Source organism: Peromyscus californicus, unplaced genomic scaffold, assembly GCF_007827085.1.
Source record: "Peromyscus californicus insignis strain IS unplaced genomic scaffold, ASM782708v3 Scaffold_13__1_contigs__length_99412109, whole genome shotgun sequence".
NCBI classification, from domain to species: domain Eukaryota; kingdom Metazoa; phylum Chordata; class Mammalia; order Rodentia; family Cricetidae; genus Peromyscus; species Peromyscus californicus.
This window is the reverse complement of record NW_026294424.1, coordinates 95,680,720-95,696,694: the sequence shown is the minus strand read 5'-3', so window position 1 is coordinate 95,696,694 and position 15,975 is coordinate 95,680,720. Positions and strand designations below refer to the sequence as shown.

The 15,975-nt window shown below is 43.3% G+C and overlaps 1 protein-coding gene across 8 annotated transcripts in view; it reads left to right on the top strand.

Annotated features, from left to right (window-relative positions):
• Nucleotides 1-15,975, top strand: part of LOC128108694 (guanylate-binding protein 6-like) — a 73,121-nt gene that overhangs the window by 42,257 nt on the left and 14,889 nt on the right. For 7 of the 8 annotated variants that reach the window (XM_052735598.1, XM_052735597.1, XM_052735604.1 and 4 more), the window contains 8 exons: nt 1,011-1,138; nt 3,224-3,333; nt 3,518-3,714; nt 8,599-8,844; nt 9,813-10,093; nt 10,773-10,985; nt 12,277-12,379; nt 12,996-13,189. In XM_052735598.1, coding sequence (XP_052591558.1) covers nt 1,011-1,138; nt 3,224-3,333; nt 3,518-3,714; nt 8,599-8,844; nt 9,813-10,093; nt 10,773-10,985; nt 12,277-12,379; nt 12,996-13,189 — 1,472 coding nt within the window. Of the gene's footprint in view, nt 1-1,010; nt 1,139-3,223; nt 3,334-3,517; nt 3,715-8,598; nt 8,845-9,812; nt 10,094-10,772; nt 10,986-12,276; nt 12,380-12,995; nt 13,190-14,017; nt 14,809-15,975 lie in introns of those variants that run through there. The other variant, XM_052735599.1, reaches the window with a different exon arrangement.

Below are 15,975 nucleotides of genomic sequence, written 5' to 3'. Positions count from 1 at the left end.
TCTTTCTTTCTTTTTGTTTTTCTTCTGCCAGGGTCTCCCCTTGTAGTCCTAGCTAACCTGGAATTTATTATATAGATCAGGCTATCTCTGGACTCACATAGGTCCAATTGCCTCTACCTCCTGAGTTACGGAACTAAAGGCATGTGTTACTTTGTCTTGTTAAATATTTTGAATGTAAAAATATTAAGCCATTCTCCTTTTGACTCTCCTCTTACAAGCAACTCCCACTAACACATCATTCTTCCAAAGACTTTTATGTTTAAGAGCTAAGATTTTGCTATGCATCCCTGGTTGGCCTAGTGATAACCATAGTGCTCAGGCTAGTGTTGGACCAGTGGCAATCATCCTTTCTCAGCCTAAGTGCTGGGCTTATGGTAAGTGACACCTTATTGGCTTCAGAATACTGTATTATAGTTATCAGAGCCCTCTGTTGGCTGATTCTTGGATGCCTGTTTGTTCCATTTGGAACCTTTGTGTCACACCATTCTCATATTAAATGTCCCCTATAGTTTGAAATAGATGGCTAATAATAAGAGAATCTTGAGAAAATAGAGAAAGCACCATCTTACATGATAGAAATTCACAGTCCAAATGTGTGACTTTATAACACTCCTGCTTGGAGGATCTGCTGTTAGTGTCCATTTCATGTAGTTGTGACTGTATTTCCAGAAAGAACAGCAGAAGGAGGCAGCACTTATCTTGGCTCACAGTTTCAGAGACTCACTCCATTGTCCTTTGGTCCATTCACTCTGGACTCATGCTGAGGGAGAAGATGATGGCTGTAAAGCATTCGTAGAGGTGGTTCATGGTGGACAAGAAGCAGGGAGAAGGAAAACCCTGGGAGCCAATTATAACCTTCAAAGTCAGTGACCCAGTGACCTTCCTCCAGCTAGGCCCCAACTCCAAAGGCTCTCGAACCTCTCCGAATAGTGCCATCAAGTATTCAGCACATGAGGCTGTGGGAGACATTCCACCACATACAAAACAGAACACTTCACCTCTTCCCTCAGGCTTCCCTCTGGGCTCCACTGTGCAGTCAGAAACCAAGGGCATCTGGATGTGGTGTGTGCCACATCCCACCAAGCCAAAGCACACCCTGGTCCTCCTGGACACCGAGGGCCTGGGGGATGTGGAAAAGGTAAGGCTAGTGGTCAGGTTGGTCCCTTTTAGGTTATTTTTTTCCCTGTCTCTTTGCCGTTTGTAATCTGTTGTCATCTGTCTGTGAAGTCTGCAGCCTTAATTGTGGTGGCTGAGAGGACCCTGGTCTGTTGGATTTCACTTCTAGGAGAGATCAGACCTCATGCTATCAGCCAAAATACACTTTTGTTCCTGGACCTTGGAGTGAGTGATTTGATCCAATATATTACAGGTTAATTGAGCAGGTAAATTGTAGCTGGAGTTATCTCCAGTCCCGCTCAGACCCGCAGCCCCTCAGACCCAAATAAACACACAGACACATATATAATTTAAACCGTTTGGCCCTAATGGCTCAGGCTTCTTGCTATCTAGTTCTTACATCTTAAATTAACCCATTCCTATTAATCTATAAGTTGCCGCATGGCTTGTGGCTTACTGGTACCTTACAACTTGCTTCTCGTGGTGGCGGTGGCTGGCAGCGCCTCCTGACTCAGCCTTCCACTTCCCAGCACTCTCCTCTCTCCTTGTCCCCCTACACTACACTTCCTGCCTGGCCACTGGCCAATCAGCGTTTTATTTATCAGTCCATCAGAGCGGCGTTCACAGCGCCCCCAGCAGTGAATCTTGCTTTCAGCACAGTCTCCTGTGATCCTGTACATGGTGTGGGGTGAGGCTGGAGACAGGGGGCCCTTTGGGGAAAACTGGCCAGCCAGATTAGTCAAACCAGTGAGTCTGAGGTTCAGTGAGGGACCTTGTCTCATGGAATAGAGTAGAGGTTATCAAGGAACTAACTTCAAGCCTTCACAAGCATGCACACACATATGCACACATAATTTACATACACATCGTTCCCCCCATGGGAACATGAACACGCACGCACGCACGCACGCACGCACGCACGTACACACACCAGACTTGTGCACAAAAGAATAGCTTTTATAAACATAAGAACAGCAGGAAAAACAATAGTCCTCTGAAAAACATCTTTGTTAAATTTAATTAGAAATAATTAGACTCATGAGTTGCACTTATTGTGATATGTTATACTATAGCACATATTTATAGAGTAAGAAATTCCAACATCCTTCACTGAGCACCCTACTGAGAACCCAATACAGTGCTAGTTTTTTGTATGTTATCTTATTTCATATAATTGAGGAAATGAAAACATTGTAAATATTTGAATCCTCTCATAAACAAAGAAATTCTCCTCATAACTGCCAAAGTTGTTAATTGTCATTTATGCCTGTTATCTTTGAATAGGAAATACCGATTGTTGGTTGTTTTTATTTCACACTTTACTCTTTGGCTCTTTGGGGGCCCGGCACCCAGCTCCCAAATAAATCACACACAAGAAGTTCTATTCTTACTATGAATGCCTGGCCTTAGCTTGGCTTGTTTCTAGCCAGCTTTTCTTAAATTGTCCCGTCTACCTTTTGCATTTTCCTATTTCTGCAATCTTTCTTTCCTTCTTACTCTGTTGCTGGCTGTGTAGCTGGGTGATCGGCCCCTGGAGTCCTCCTCCTTTTCTCTTTCCTTGATCCTCTCCCCTCCCCTCCAGATCTCTCCTATTTGTTCCCTCTGCCTGCCAGCCCCACCTGTCCTTTCTCCTGCCTTACTGTTGGCCATTCAGCTCTTTATTAGACCAATCAGGTGTTTTATACGGCAAGGTAACACAGCTTCACAGAGTTATACAGATGCAACATAAAAAACGCAACACATCTTTGCATCATTAAACAAATGTTCCACAGCATAAACAAATGTAACACATCTTAAAATAATATTCCACCACAAACACCTTATCTGAAATGGTACATGAGAGACCTATAGACTTTCTCTGGCTCTCCCTCTCCTTCTGTCTTCCTCATTACTAGGAATTGAATGAGGGCCTTGCATATGCTAGGCACCTGCTCTACCATTGATTTATGTCCCCAGATCTTCATGTGCATATGTGAGTGTGTGTGTGAATTTACTTAAACCCATAAAGCCTTTTCATGTAAATATATAATACACGTGGGTCCTATACTGCATATTGCTCTCCCTGAGGCGTGCTCTCCTCAGCCCTCTGCCCTCCTGTGTCTTCCAGGGTGACCCTAAGAATGACTTGTGGATCTTCGCCCTGGCCGTGCTTCTGAGCAGCACCTTCGTCTACAACAGCATGAACACCATCAACCACCAGGCCCTGGAGCAGCTGCAGTATCCTTGCAGGACCTGAGCCGCCATGTTTCATTGAGTGCTCTGGAATGCATATGGAGGCACTGACCTGCCCTGTCACTGTGTGGCTGTTGGTGGGGCAGAAAAGTGTTTGTTGTGGTTTATTTTTAATAAGAGAATCATGAGAATGTGTGTATGAATTCACTTTTCCTTAACCGAATGCCAGTTATGTCACAGAACTCACCGAGCTGATCAGGGCAAAGTCTTCCCCAAATCCTGATGGAATAAAGAATTCCACAGAGTTTGTGAGTTTCTTTCCAGACTTCATCTGGACTGTTCGGGATTTCATGCTGCAGCTGAAGTTAAATGGAGAAGACATCACAGAGGACCAGTACCTGGAGAACGCACTGAAACTGATCCCAGGTACAGGGAACGCTGGGGTGGGAGGCTGGGAAGGGCTGGGATCTGCTGAGCTGCTCCCATCCTCTGTGGGGTCCTTTTGTATTTACAGTGGGATGGAGATCTGCAGGAACTCTGATAGGTCATTGGCTGATAATGCCTGGGAACTGGTGTTTAATTTCTGTTGAGAAAAGTAGAGCCTAGAGCACAGCAAAATTACTCAAAGTCAAGTTCTTTACAGTTTGTACTTTAGCATCTGGAGTAAAAAGCTTCTAAACTTCTCCATGTCCAGACATTTGTATTGCCTGTTTTTGTGTCTGCCTTCCTTTAAGAAATAGTTGGCTACATAATTCTTACTCATAAATTTATCATACATAGCCCATCTGAAAATATATTCCACATTGTTCTACATTTTTCTTTTCATGGAGGAACATAGCTTTTTAAATGATGGGTTGGTTATGTTGTCTGCAAAACAGCTGTGTGCTAAATAAACCAACAGACATGTCTTTTCAGTCTATGTCTTCTCAGTATCCATCATAATTCATCACAACAGTCTATTTGACAGTCATAGCCACCCATTTTTATTCATGCTACAGTGTCAGGATCTGTTATATTAATGGTATTTAAATGGCCTATCAACCATTTGCATGGACGTCATTAACCTGAGAGAGGAGCTGATGAAGCCTTATGAGGAATGCCAGCTCTCCTCTGTCTCCTTTTCCTGTCGTTGCTGTCTTGAAACGGTGGTAGGCAGAGCACCCATCTGTTAGGCACTGCAGTCCACATCTCACAGAGTTTCTGAAGCATCAGTGAAAACCTGAAATTCACAGTCTGGCTACAGTGGGTCATTGAGGCTTTTGATAAAAATAGCACTGTGTAAAATTTTAAAAATGAGTTTTATTGGATGCACTTGAAATTCATAAATTGATGTTCTAGAACACAGGTGAGTACTAAGGTAGACACTGTAAGTGATGTAGGTAACACACCTGTCATCACACACGGGTGAGGTTTATGATAAACAGCTAAAGTCGACAGTTTTACTGAGTCCTGACTTGGTGTTGCACATTGGCTCTCCAGTCCTCTGCATCCTGCATACGAGTCACTTAGTGCCGCCTGTCCAGCGTGGCCTCCTCCTTCCCAGCTCTAGTGACCACTGTTTTATTCTGTTTGTATATTTGCCTTAAAAATGAATTCTGTTTAGAATCAAAGTATTTTTCCTTTGATAACCATGGCATTGTTCTTAAAATCACTAATGTTGCTATCTAATACTCTATTACCCTTTATTTGTGGCTCTTCTTTTTTGTGTGTGTGTTTTATTTTTTTAATTTAAAAGTTTTGTTTTTTTTTTACACAATCAAGCCCAGTTTCCCCTCCCTCCGCTCCTCTCATTCACCCTCCACCTTTTCCCCACCCTGCCTCCCATCCACTCCTCAGAGAGGGTAAGGTCTCCCATGGGGAGTCTACAAAGTCTGGCATATCAATTGAGGCAGGACCAAGTCCCTCCCCTCATGTATCAAGACTGAGCATGGTATCCCTCCATAGGAAATGGGCTCCAAAAAGCCAGTTCATGCACTAGGGATAAATCCTGGTCCCACTGCCAGTGGCCCCACAAACTGCCCAAGCCACACAACTGTCACCCACATTTAGAGAGCCTAGTTCAGACCCATTCAGGTTCCCCAGCTGTCAGTCCAGATTCAGTGAGCTCAAACTAGCTCAGGTCAGCTGTCTCTGGGTTTCCCCATCATGATCTTGACCCCTTTACTCATATAGTCCCTATCCCCTCCCTTCAACTGAACTCCAGAAACTTGGCCAAGTGCTTGGCTGTGGGTCTCTACATCTGCTTCCATCAGCTACTGGATGAAGGTTCTATGATGACAACTGGGGTTGTCTAATGGGAGAAATCCACAGAGTGCACTTTAGGGGCAAAGAAATTTATTAAGAAAGAGAACTCACAAGACAAAATAAAGGAATTTGTTGCAGGATCCTGGAAGGGTGAGGCCATGGTCCAATGCTGTTCTCTGGAGAGCTCTACCCTGGCCTGTCCCGGCATCCAAAACCATGAGGTATCAAAGAAAAAGCCGCATATGTGCATCCTAGGTCTTAAGGGTCCCATGGTCATGCCCCAGGGGCATGTACCTCAGGGTCATAGGTAGGTATAACAGTTACCTGCTACCTCCCTAGGGGCAGTGCTTCAGGGCATGGTGAGAACAGCTACCCACTACAACTCCCCCTTTTATCTAAATAAGAAAGTTCTAACCTAACATGAAACTATATACAATAGGAGTGATTATTAAGTATTGTACAGGAGAATAAGGGGTAATGACCCAAACAAATGGGACCACAACCAACAAGAACAACATCAAACAAGAGACACATACATACTAAAATCCAGAGATGTCTAAAACATAGGTAAATGGCATGTTACAAAGATTATTTCAAAAGCTGTCCTATCCTGAAGAATCTGAATCTAGTACTTAGTATATTCTAGTTAAGGTACAAGAAGATTGTAACTGTAACTATTAGTCTTCAACCCCACCAAAGACTTGAGAACGAATATAATAATACCTGAGAAAATGGGAAATGCACACAAGCAACTTTTGGAAATCTTGCAAGAATAGACAGAGACAGCTGGCAGCCTAGACAATCACCTAGTTTCTCAGCACTGTTGGGGCATCCAATTTGGCTCAGGCCTAGAATATCTGACAGACCATTTTCAGAAGCAGGTATTTTGAAAGACCATCTTACCCTGTCTCATCAGAGTTCATTAGTCGCTTTTCCTTGTGTCCTGCTCATCCAGAAAGGACAGCATTCATACTGTCAGCAGTCGAAGCAAGGGCAGCTCTTTGCCCAGTAGGCCATTATGCACCAGGAAGAAGAAAAACTTCCAATTGGAGTGTCTTAGAAGCCCAGCATTCTCTCTGGATCAGGTCGGTGCTGCCAGGAGCAATTGTGTCTCACATCAGTAGAATTCTAAGTTATTTAAATGCCATATTCTCTAGGTCCATGAAGTGTTTGAAGATAACCTATCCATCTGACCTATGTAACTGTAAATCTGGACAACCTAACTAATGTAACTATAGAGATGACAAGCATTTGACTATAAATCTGTAAGTCTTATCTACCTAAATAACCTAAGGACTAAGGCTTCATACAAACAAGGTAAACAGCCTGTAAACAAATGTCCAGTAAGAGGACAATGACCTCAAAATTGTGACAATACACAAAATATCTTAAACAGAGGTAGAAATGTATAGTACAATATGCAATATGACAACAATCCTAAATATATATCAATATACAAAATATCCTAAACAGAGGTAGAACATGCATACAGTATGACAACTATAATTTTACAATTGTGTCAATATACAAGATATTTCAAATAGGAGTAGAAATGTATGTATAATACAACAAATATAATTCTGTATTTATATCAGTATAAAATTATCTTAAATAGGAATTGCTTCCTGATATTTAGGGGGCAATGATATCTCTGTGGGGTCCTGTAAGAAAGCTCAGATAGTTAGGTTTCAGTAGGACTAGCCATAGATTCAGCAGCCAGTCTCAGAGTAATGGGTAAGGTTGTCTAAGATTCTGGCTAGAGATGTAGTGTGATGGACCATCTCATCCTGGAACTGTCATGAAGAGTTTCCAGTACAAAGCTGATCATTGAGTAATGTTCATGGGTACCATGGCATGTACATCTGAACACAAGAAGAGGGCATCAGGCAGTTGTGAGCTCAGTCAGTAGAGCATGAGACTCTTAATCTCAGTGTCGTGGGTTCCTGATAATGGGAGAAATCCATGGAGTCTACTTTAGAGGCAAAGGAATTTATTAGGAAAGGGAACTCACAAGACAAAATAAAGGAATTTGTCACAGGATCCTGGAAGGGTGAGGCACGGTCCAACGCTGTTCTCTGGAGAGGTCAGCCCTGGTCTGTCCCAGCATCCAAAACCATGAGGAGCGAAGAGGGAGCTGTGCATGTACATCCTAGGTCTTAAAGATCCCAGTGGCCATGCCCCAGGAGCATGTACCTCAAGGTCATAGACAGGTATAACATTTACCTGTTACCTCACCTAGTACATCAGTCATCAATCTGATTACAGGGGAAGGCCAGTTCAGGAACCCTCCCCACTATTGCTTGGAGTTTTAACTGGGGTCATCTTTGTGGATTCCTGGGAATTTCCCTAGCACCAGGTTTCTCCCTAACCCCATAATGGTTCCCTCTATCAAAATACCTCTCTCCTTGCTCTCCCTCTCTGTCCCTGTCCCAATTCCACCATCCCATTCCCTCATGTTCTCTTCCCACCTCCCCTTACCTCCCAATTTACTCAGGAGATCTTATCTATTTCCCCTTCCTGGGGGGGATCCATGCATGTCTCTCTTAGGGCCCTCCCTGTTACCTAGCTTCTCTGGGCTTGTGGATTGTAGCCTGGTTATCCTTTGCTTTATATCTAGAATCCCCTTATGAGTGAATACATACCGTGTTTGTCTTTCTGGGTCTAGGTTACCTTACTCGGGATGGTTTTTTTCTAGTTCCATTCATTTGTGTGACTTTTCTTTTGAGTCCCACTGCTCCTTTACTACAAAGGAATGATTGGGCCAGAAATCACATTCAGCCTTTTGCCTTTCAGTCAACAGGACACACAACTACAGTAGGCTTGATGCCATGTTCAGGTTGTGGATTTCAGCCATATGCTCTTCCAGTGGAATCAAATGTCTCCTGAAATATTTCACCAGACTTCTACCAAGTACAAACTTGGTATACTTTTGACATGCAAAGAAGTGTTGCATGTTTATGGTAAAGAGACCTGTGAGTGCAGAACCCTTCACATAGACAAGAGCCTCCATCATTTGCTCTCTGCTCTAAGACTATTCCCGTTGCTTACTCTTTCCCCCGACACTAGGCAACAATCCCAGAGTCCAAGCATCCAATTTGCCCAGGGAGTGCATCCGACATTTCTTTCCTAAACGGAAATGTTTTGTCTTTGACCGGCCAACGAATGACAAAGAACTCTTACAAAAAATTGAGACTATCTCAGAAGACCAACTGGAGCCTAAGTTCCAGGAACAAACGAGGGCTTTTGTTTCTTACGTCTTCACCTATGCAAAGATCAAGACCCTCAGAGAGGGAATTAAGGTCACTGGGAACCGTGAGTGTTTTTATCACACTTTTGTATAGAGTAATGTATATTGAATATATTAAAATATGTATGTTATTTTTATTGATTCTGTACACAATGATGGTATGCATACATATGAAGAAATGTATATATTTTATAATTATTCACTGAGGATTCAATACCTTCAAAACTGCGATCTTTTTATCTGGGATCTATGGCTTCCACACATCTGAAGAAACTCTCAACTGATATTATTATTAAGAACACTAAAGTAGATATATACTGTTTTTATAGGGGAGGTCTTCTATATTAATTATTCTTTGAAATGAGAATGTGAAACATTTTTTTGAAGTTTAAAGTATCTCCAATATAAGTACCAGTGTTTAAGTCCCTGCAAACCCACACTTTAGAGTTAGCAGTAAACATGATCTGCTGTAGGTTGTTTCATTAGTCTACTTGTCTAATTTATTTTCTATTAAAATATTAATTGGTAAGTTACATTTCCCAAAGGCACCTGAATTTATTAGACAAAGGTGAATTTTTTAAAATAAATTTTTAAAAAATTCACTGTGGACTGGAAAAACCATAAAAATGAAGGGCAAATAAAAAAGAAATTGATGGCTTAAGGATATGTATATATGTATTATTTTCAATTATATGTATGCATGTGTCTCTGTGTGAGTTATGTACAAATAAATGCAGGTCTCCATTGAGGCCAGAAGAGGCCATTGGATCCTCTGAAGTTGGAGTTACAGGTTATGGTGAGCCACTCAATGTGAGTGCTGGGAATTGAACTTGGGTCCTCCGCAAGAGCAGTATATGCTCTTAACTTGCTGAGTTATCTTTCTAGCTGAGAGATATGTAGTGTGCGCGCGTGCGTGCGTGCGTGTGTGTGTGTGTGTGTGTGTGTGTGTGTGTGTGTGTGTGATTTTCAAAACACAGTCTCAGAATCTTAGATCCCATTAATTTACTTCTCCTAAAACTCCTGGCTCGTGAAGGACTGGGAACCCTGGTGACGACCTACGTGGATGCCATCAGCAGTGGAGCTGTGCCTTGTCTGGATGATGCGGTGACAACTCTGGCCCAGCGTGAGAACTCAGCAGCTGTGCAGAAGGCAGCTGACCACTACAGTGAGCAGATGGCCCAGCGACTGAGGCTCCCCACAGACACGCTCCAGGAGCTGCTGGGTGTGCACACAGCCTGTGAGAAGGAAGCCATTGCTGTCTTCATGGAGCACTCCTTCAAGGACGAAAACCAGCAATTCCAGAAGAAGCTGCTGGTAATGTTTTCATCATTAACTATCATGACTGTACCCCTTCAAGGCTGTAGCGCTACCTTCATTGACCACAGGTGTGTCCTATTCAATGAGACGCATGCTGTGTGCTCAGAGTGAATGTAGTTGCAAAAGTACATAAACCCTTCCCAAACCTCAGATACTTTTAACCCAGAAATCTCTTTAAGGGTTGGAAAAACAATACAGACTTCTTAATACTTTTGGTGGGTTCAGTCAATATGTCTGTGGATTGCAATCCCACCCCAAAACACTCACAGCTCATCTCCGAGCCAGTGACATCTTCTGAACAAACCCTCTCATTCTTAGGAAACAAAGTTCCTTGTACAAAAGTTTCATTGCTGGTATCTCCTAGTATTCATTGTTGTATCATTCATCGTTACAATAGAACCACAGGATGTGAAGGCTGCAGGAATCAAGAGATTGAAGGATGCAGCCATCCTTTAACAGAGAGTCTTAGTGATCAGGACAGTCGTGTTACCCATTGCTTTGTGCAGTTTTAAGATTCTGAATTAAGTCAGATTGAGATTATGTCTCAGATTGATTCTGAGTCTCATTAAACTAGAATGCTTTCTCATGAGAAATGACCGGCCCTTTGATGAGTCGTTGGAATCGTATCTTCTCTGTTCCTTCCATCTCATTTCGCCTCTGTTCATTTTCCTTACAGGAATTAATAGTGCTCAAGAGGGCAGATTTCCTATTGAAGAATGAAGAGGCATCGGAGAAATTCTGCCAGGAAGAACTGAGTCATCTTGCGAAAGCACTCACAGAAAGTATTTCAGCAGGGACATTCTCCATCGCCGGAGGACACAGGCTCTACATGGACACCAGGGAGAAGATTGAGAAGGACTATTGGCAGGTGTCCAGGAAAGGGGTGAAGGTGAGGAGCAGGGAGCACAGGAGCTCAGAGCAGAGGGAAGGGGGTGTCGTGAAGCCTGAGCACACAGCACAGCCTGAGAGGAAGAAGAAAACCTGAGGATAGCATGGTACCTTTAGCTTTATGTTGGTGCTGGGACCAAAACCAGGGCTTTGCAGTGTGCTCTCCCCTTAGCCCATCCCTGTAAGCACACAGAGCTCTTAATGGCTGCTATTTACTGCTTATGCCTGAAGACGCTCACTTCTAAAGAAAGAACTCCAGGAGAGGCAGAATAGCAAATTAATAACACTTGGGTGTTGAGGTGCTAAGTGCTGGCAATTTACAAGGTACACAGGTCTTAGTTCTCAAGATGGATCCATGTGAAAGTCAACTAAATAAGTGATTTCATTCTGAGTGATAACTTCATGGTTCTGTCAGAATGGTCTACCTATGAGTGTCTTAGTTAGGGGATTCTATTGCTGTGAAGAGACACCATGACCATAGCAATTCTTAGAAAGGAAAACATTTAGACATTACAGTTTCAGAGATTCGGTCCATTATCATCATGGCAGGAAATGTGGTGGCTGGGTATATGGTGGTGTGCAGGCAGACATGGTGTTGGAAAATTCTACATCTTGCAGGCAATAGGAAGTGAACTAAACACTGGGTGGTATCTTGAACATATATAAGACCTCAGAGCCCACCTCCACAGTGACACACTTCCTCCATCAAGGCCACACCTCCTAATAGTGACATTCTCTTTGGGGGCCATTTTCTTTCAAACCACACCAATGAGGTAGTAATAAATGTAAGAACACAACTAACATACTACTTGGTTATTGCCAGTGACACAATGGTGAGTTCTTTCCTTAGACCTTTCTTTAGTTATCTAAAATGCTTTGGATGATGCCCACCATTATTGAGGACAGTTTTCACATCTGAACCAAAGAGGCCCAGGCAGGTGAAGTGACTTGCCCATGAATACATCCAGCAAGAGCAGAAGGAAGTGAAGCCCACACAATTATGTAGCATTGTACATTGGGATACACTATTTGAAAGCGTCATAGGTGGCAGTGAGCACATCTGCACATGATGTGGACAGGCTGGATCTGGGAGCAGGTGGAGGCAGGTGGCACTAGTGAGGATGACTGGGAGAGCCGTGGATCAGGAAGTATCTAGTTCCACTGAAGAGCATGGGCAGTCTGCAGGCTTCGCCACAACATTTTAACAGTGAGGCACAGTGGAGATTGTGTTCACCTGCATAGGTACTCCCCCAGGACTTATCGAGGTTCTGTGCTCCTTCTTGGTTGTGCAGGCAAGTGAAGTCTTCCAGAGCTTTCTGCAGTCACAGGCCACCATTGAAAGGTCCATCCTGCAGGCAGATACAGCCCTCACTGCTGGGGAGAAGGCTATTGCAGGTAGAGGAGCATGTGTCTTGGCTTTTGGGAGGGATCAGATTCCCCAAGGCTTCCTGACAGAAGCCCTAGTAAACCCATCCCCAGATTAGCAGCTTTCTATCCTTCTGTGGATGCTCACTCTGAGAAGAACAGAAAGTCTGGTCTGTGTTTCAGCCAGATGGGCAGGGGCTCCTCCATCACCCTAGGCATACTCTCTCCATGGCATGGACCAGTGTGGAGTCTGTGGCTTCCTTTCAGATTTGATTTGCTCTCTGGACTCTGGAATGTAGATGTTCTGCTTGACCCATCACTTTCTTCCCCCAACCATCCTGAATCTCCATCACTTTCTTCCTCCATCCATCCTGAATCCCCATCACTTTCTTCCCCATCCATCCTGAATCTCCATCACTTTCTTCCCCCACCCATCCTGAATCTCCATCACTTTCTTCCCCCATCCATCCTGAATCCCCATCACTTTCTTCCCCATCCATCCTGAATCTCCATCACTTTCTTCCCCCACCCATCCTGAATCTCCATCACTTTCTTCCCCCATCCATCCTGAATCTCCATCACTTTCTTCCCCCATCCATCCTGAATCTCCATCCCTTTCTTCCCTCCCTGAATCTTCCTGGGACAGAGGAGCGGGCCCAGAAGGAGGCAGCTGAGAAGGAACAGGAGCTGCTAAGACAGAAGCAGAAGGAGCAGCAGCAACTGATGGAGGCTCAGGAGAGAAGTCACAAGGAAAACCTAGAGCAACTGAGAACGAAGCTGGTGCAGGAGAGAGAGCAGCTCATCAAAGACCACAAGACGATGCTGGAGAAGCAGCTGCAGGTGGGTCTCCTCATCGCCCTGGTGCCCGTGCTCTTGGGTCCCCAGGAAGGAGGGGAGAAGGTTACAGCTGGGTCATGAGAGGAAACATCATTGCTATGAGTTATTGTTTGGGACTCATAGAAAGACCCCAATGTCCCTTTTTCCGTGATGTCTTTGATTTTTGCTCTATATTTAGATTCTGGGCAATGCAGGTATACATGGCTGCAGCTGGACACTGCAGGATGTTGATAGCATTTGAGCTTTTGGTGTGAGAGATTTTAAGATGATCTCATGAGGATTCACTAAACACACTTTAAGCAGGCACAGGCAGTAAGAGTGGCAGTCAGTTTGCCTTGAGGCCAAGGTTATCCGGGGCCCACAGACTCTCAGGATATTCTATGACATAAAATGTCTGAAATCTCCAAGGAATTGTGTAGCAAACGAAAGCTTCTGAACTTGGCCACTGCTATCTCTAGGGTAGATAGCCTCTTTGAGTTGGCACAGGGAATTCAAATGACTCTCTTACTGTCCATCTGCAAGTTATGGGATGCAGTCCTTAATCAGCTGGTAAGCTACCACCTTGTCTGCCTTGCTAGCCCAGCAGACTGAGAATGATCTATGCGAGCATGGTAGCAAAACAGTAATGGTGGGGCAGTGTTAGTCGTTCAAACTGTGCTACCTCCAATACACGGTTCCAACTCAGACGATGTTGTTTGCACTATATTATTTTGGTAACTGAGAAATCATTTCTCAGAGTAAACTAAAGACAGTTTGACAAAGATCTTAAACAAATTATACCTTTGGGATTGAAAAAAATCTTCATTTCTGTCTCCACTTTGACTTTCTTAGGCCCAAAAGGCATTGCTTGCTGAAGGATATAAGAAGAAATCTGAGGAAATGAATGCAGAAATAAATAATTTGAAAAATAAGCTTGAGAGTATAAAAAAAGAGAGCACTTCGTTTTTGGAGCAAACCCTCAATGCCTTTGCTACAGTTCTCTGTGCTCCTATTGTATTGGCTGTGGAGGTTGTAAAAGGCATTGCTGCGCTGTTTTGAGATTCACTTCTCTGAGAAAATGAGACTGTGAAGATGTGTTTTGTCCTGTTCTTAAGATGCACATTCATTTTCATTCAACAAAGTTTTAAACATGAAACTACTTACTCAGTCTAGAACATTAGTGTCTGGCTCATATTCACCTAGACATATTCATGTATGTTTTGATAGATGATGTTTGCAATATCATATGGAAGAGATCCTCTGAGTTGTCACTTGTTACAGTGACAAATTTAAAATTACTTGAATGTCATTGATTAATATTGGCAACATAAACTTTAATATGTGCCAACTACTTAGTCAGGAAACACCATCTCGGTGGGGCTTCTTTTGTTCTAATATTAAATTGAGCTCAAAGATACTTTATCAAACAAAATATTTCAAAACACCACGCAACTATTCCATGCAAACACACAGATGCATTAATGCAATGGTTTCTGAAAGATTCATGAGAACCTGGACTCTGGCTTCATCTGTAGAGACCATGAGACCACAGGAGTTACTGTGACAAATGTATCCATTAAATCCTCAATCCAACCATTCAAATTTTATAAACAATGCTTGAAATAAATGCTATTGTAGCTTGATATTGATAATGATGGTCATGTTTGTGATGGCATGTTGAAATTTCTCACTGTTTCTAAAAATGGCAGGAACCTGCTACATGTGGCAATTTATTCTAAGTTTTGAATACTAGAAAGCATGGAATTTACACCCTAATGATGTTTTATATCCTAACTGCCTTTAAAAACAAATCCCTATAAACTGAGGACTCAACTTTGTGGTGAGTTTTGACATCTGAGTGAGGGGAACCTCTACTTTCTGTCTCTAAATTCCCTATGAAGTCATTACAAGCACAATGACCACAGGTCCAGGATGTGAACTGTGTAAAGGTTCCTGAGGTTGCTGTAATTTAGGTGGCAATTTCTCTGTGGTGTCCAAGAGAGAGGGAATCATGCCTTTTCAGAACTAGACACTTTGATGGGGAACAAGATGGCAGTCATAGGAACACTAAGAAAAGTGCTCGACCAAATACGTTGGCTGCTGTGACCTTGGCAATTTACCATGTAAGATTCTATAGTAGGCCTTGTGAACATTGGGGATTTCAGTGTGGCTGAAGTGTCTCTGGAAGAGTGGAGCTGTAAGAGCTGAGGGGTCAGCTTGCTGGGTTGGCCATTCACATGGACGACGAAGTCTGCAAACTACAGTGACAGTGATGGGAAGGCAGGCGGGGCAAGGTCTAAGGTCAGTCACCAGTGAGCGGGGAGCAAGTACAGTGGCTGTGCTAGGATAGTGTCAGCAACGCAGGGTAGACATAAACAGAGATATTTCACAGAGGAATGAGGAGAAGTGTTTGGGGTGTGAGAAAGCAAAAAAGAGCTCATGTTTCAGGAATCTTTCTGGAATAAATACTCAGACACCAGTGAGAGTGGAAGAGAGATGTTGCTTGTGGAACAAAGCCAGGATACTTCTGAAAGGCTTTGATTCCAGGTCCAGTTTACAGCCTGATTTTATACTCTAAACCAGAAATTAGGGTGGGCAAGCAAAGAAGATTTCGCAGAAGCGTGCATAGAAGCCAGAAGGTTGCTAAGGGCAATGACTCATTTGTTTCAGCTGTTTCTCCAGGTTGCCAGTGAGGTCATGCTTGGCAAACAGGCAGTACAAGCAGCATTACTAAACATGCCACTAAGTCAGTATCTAATAGTTGGTCTTTTCTACCTTATTGTATGGAATTTCCTTCTCTTCATCAACCC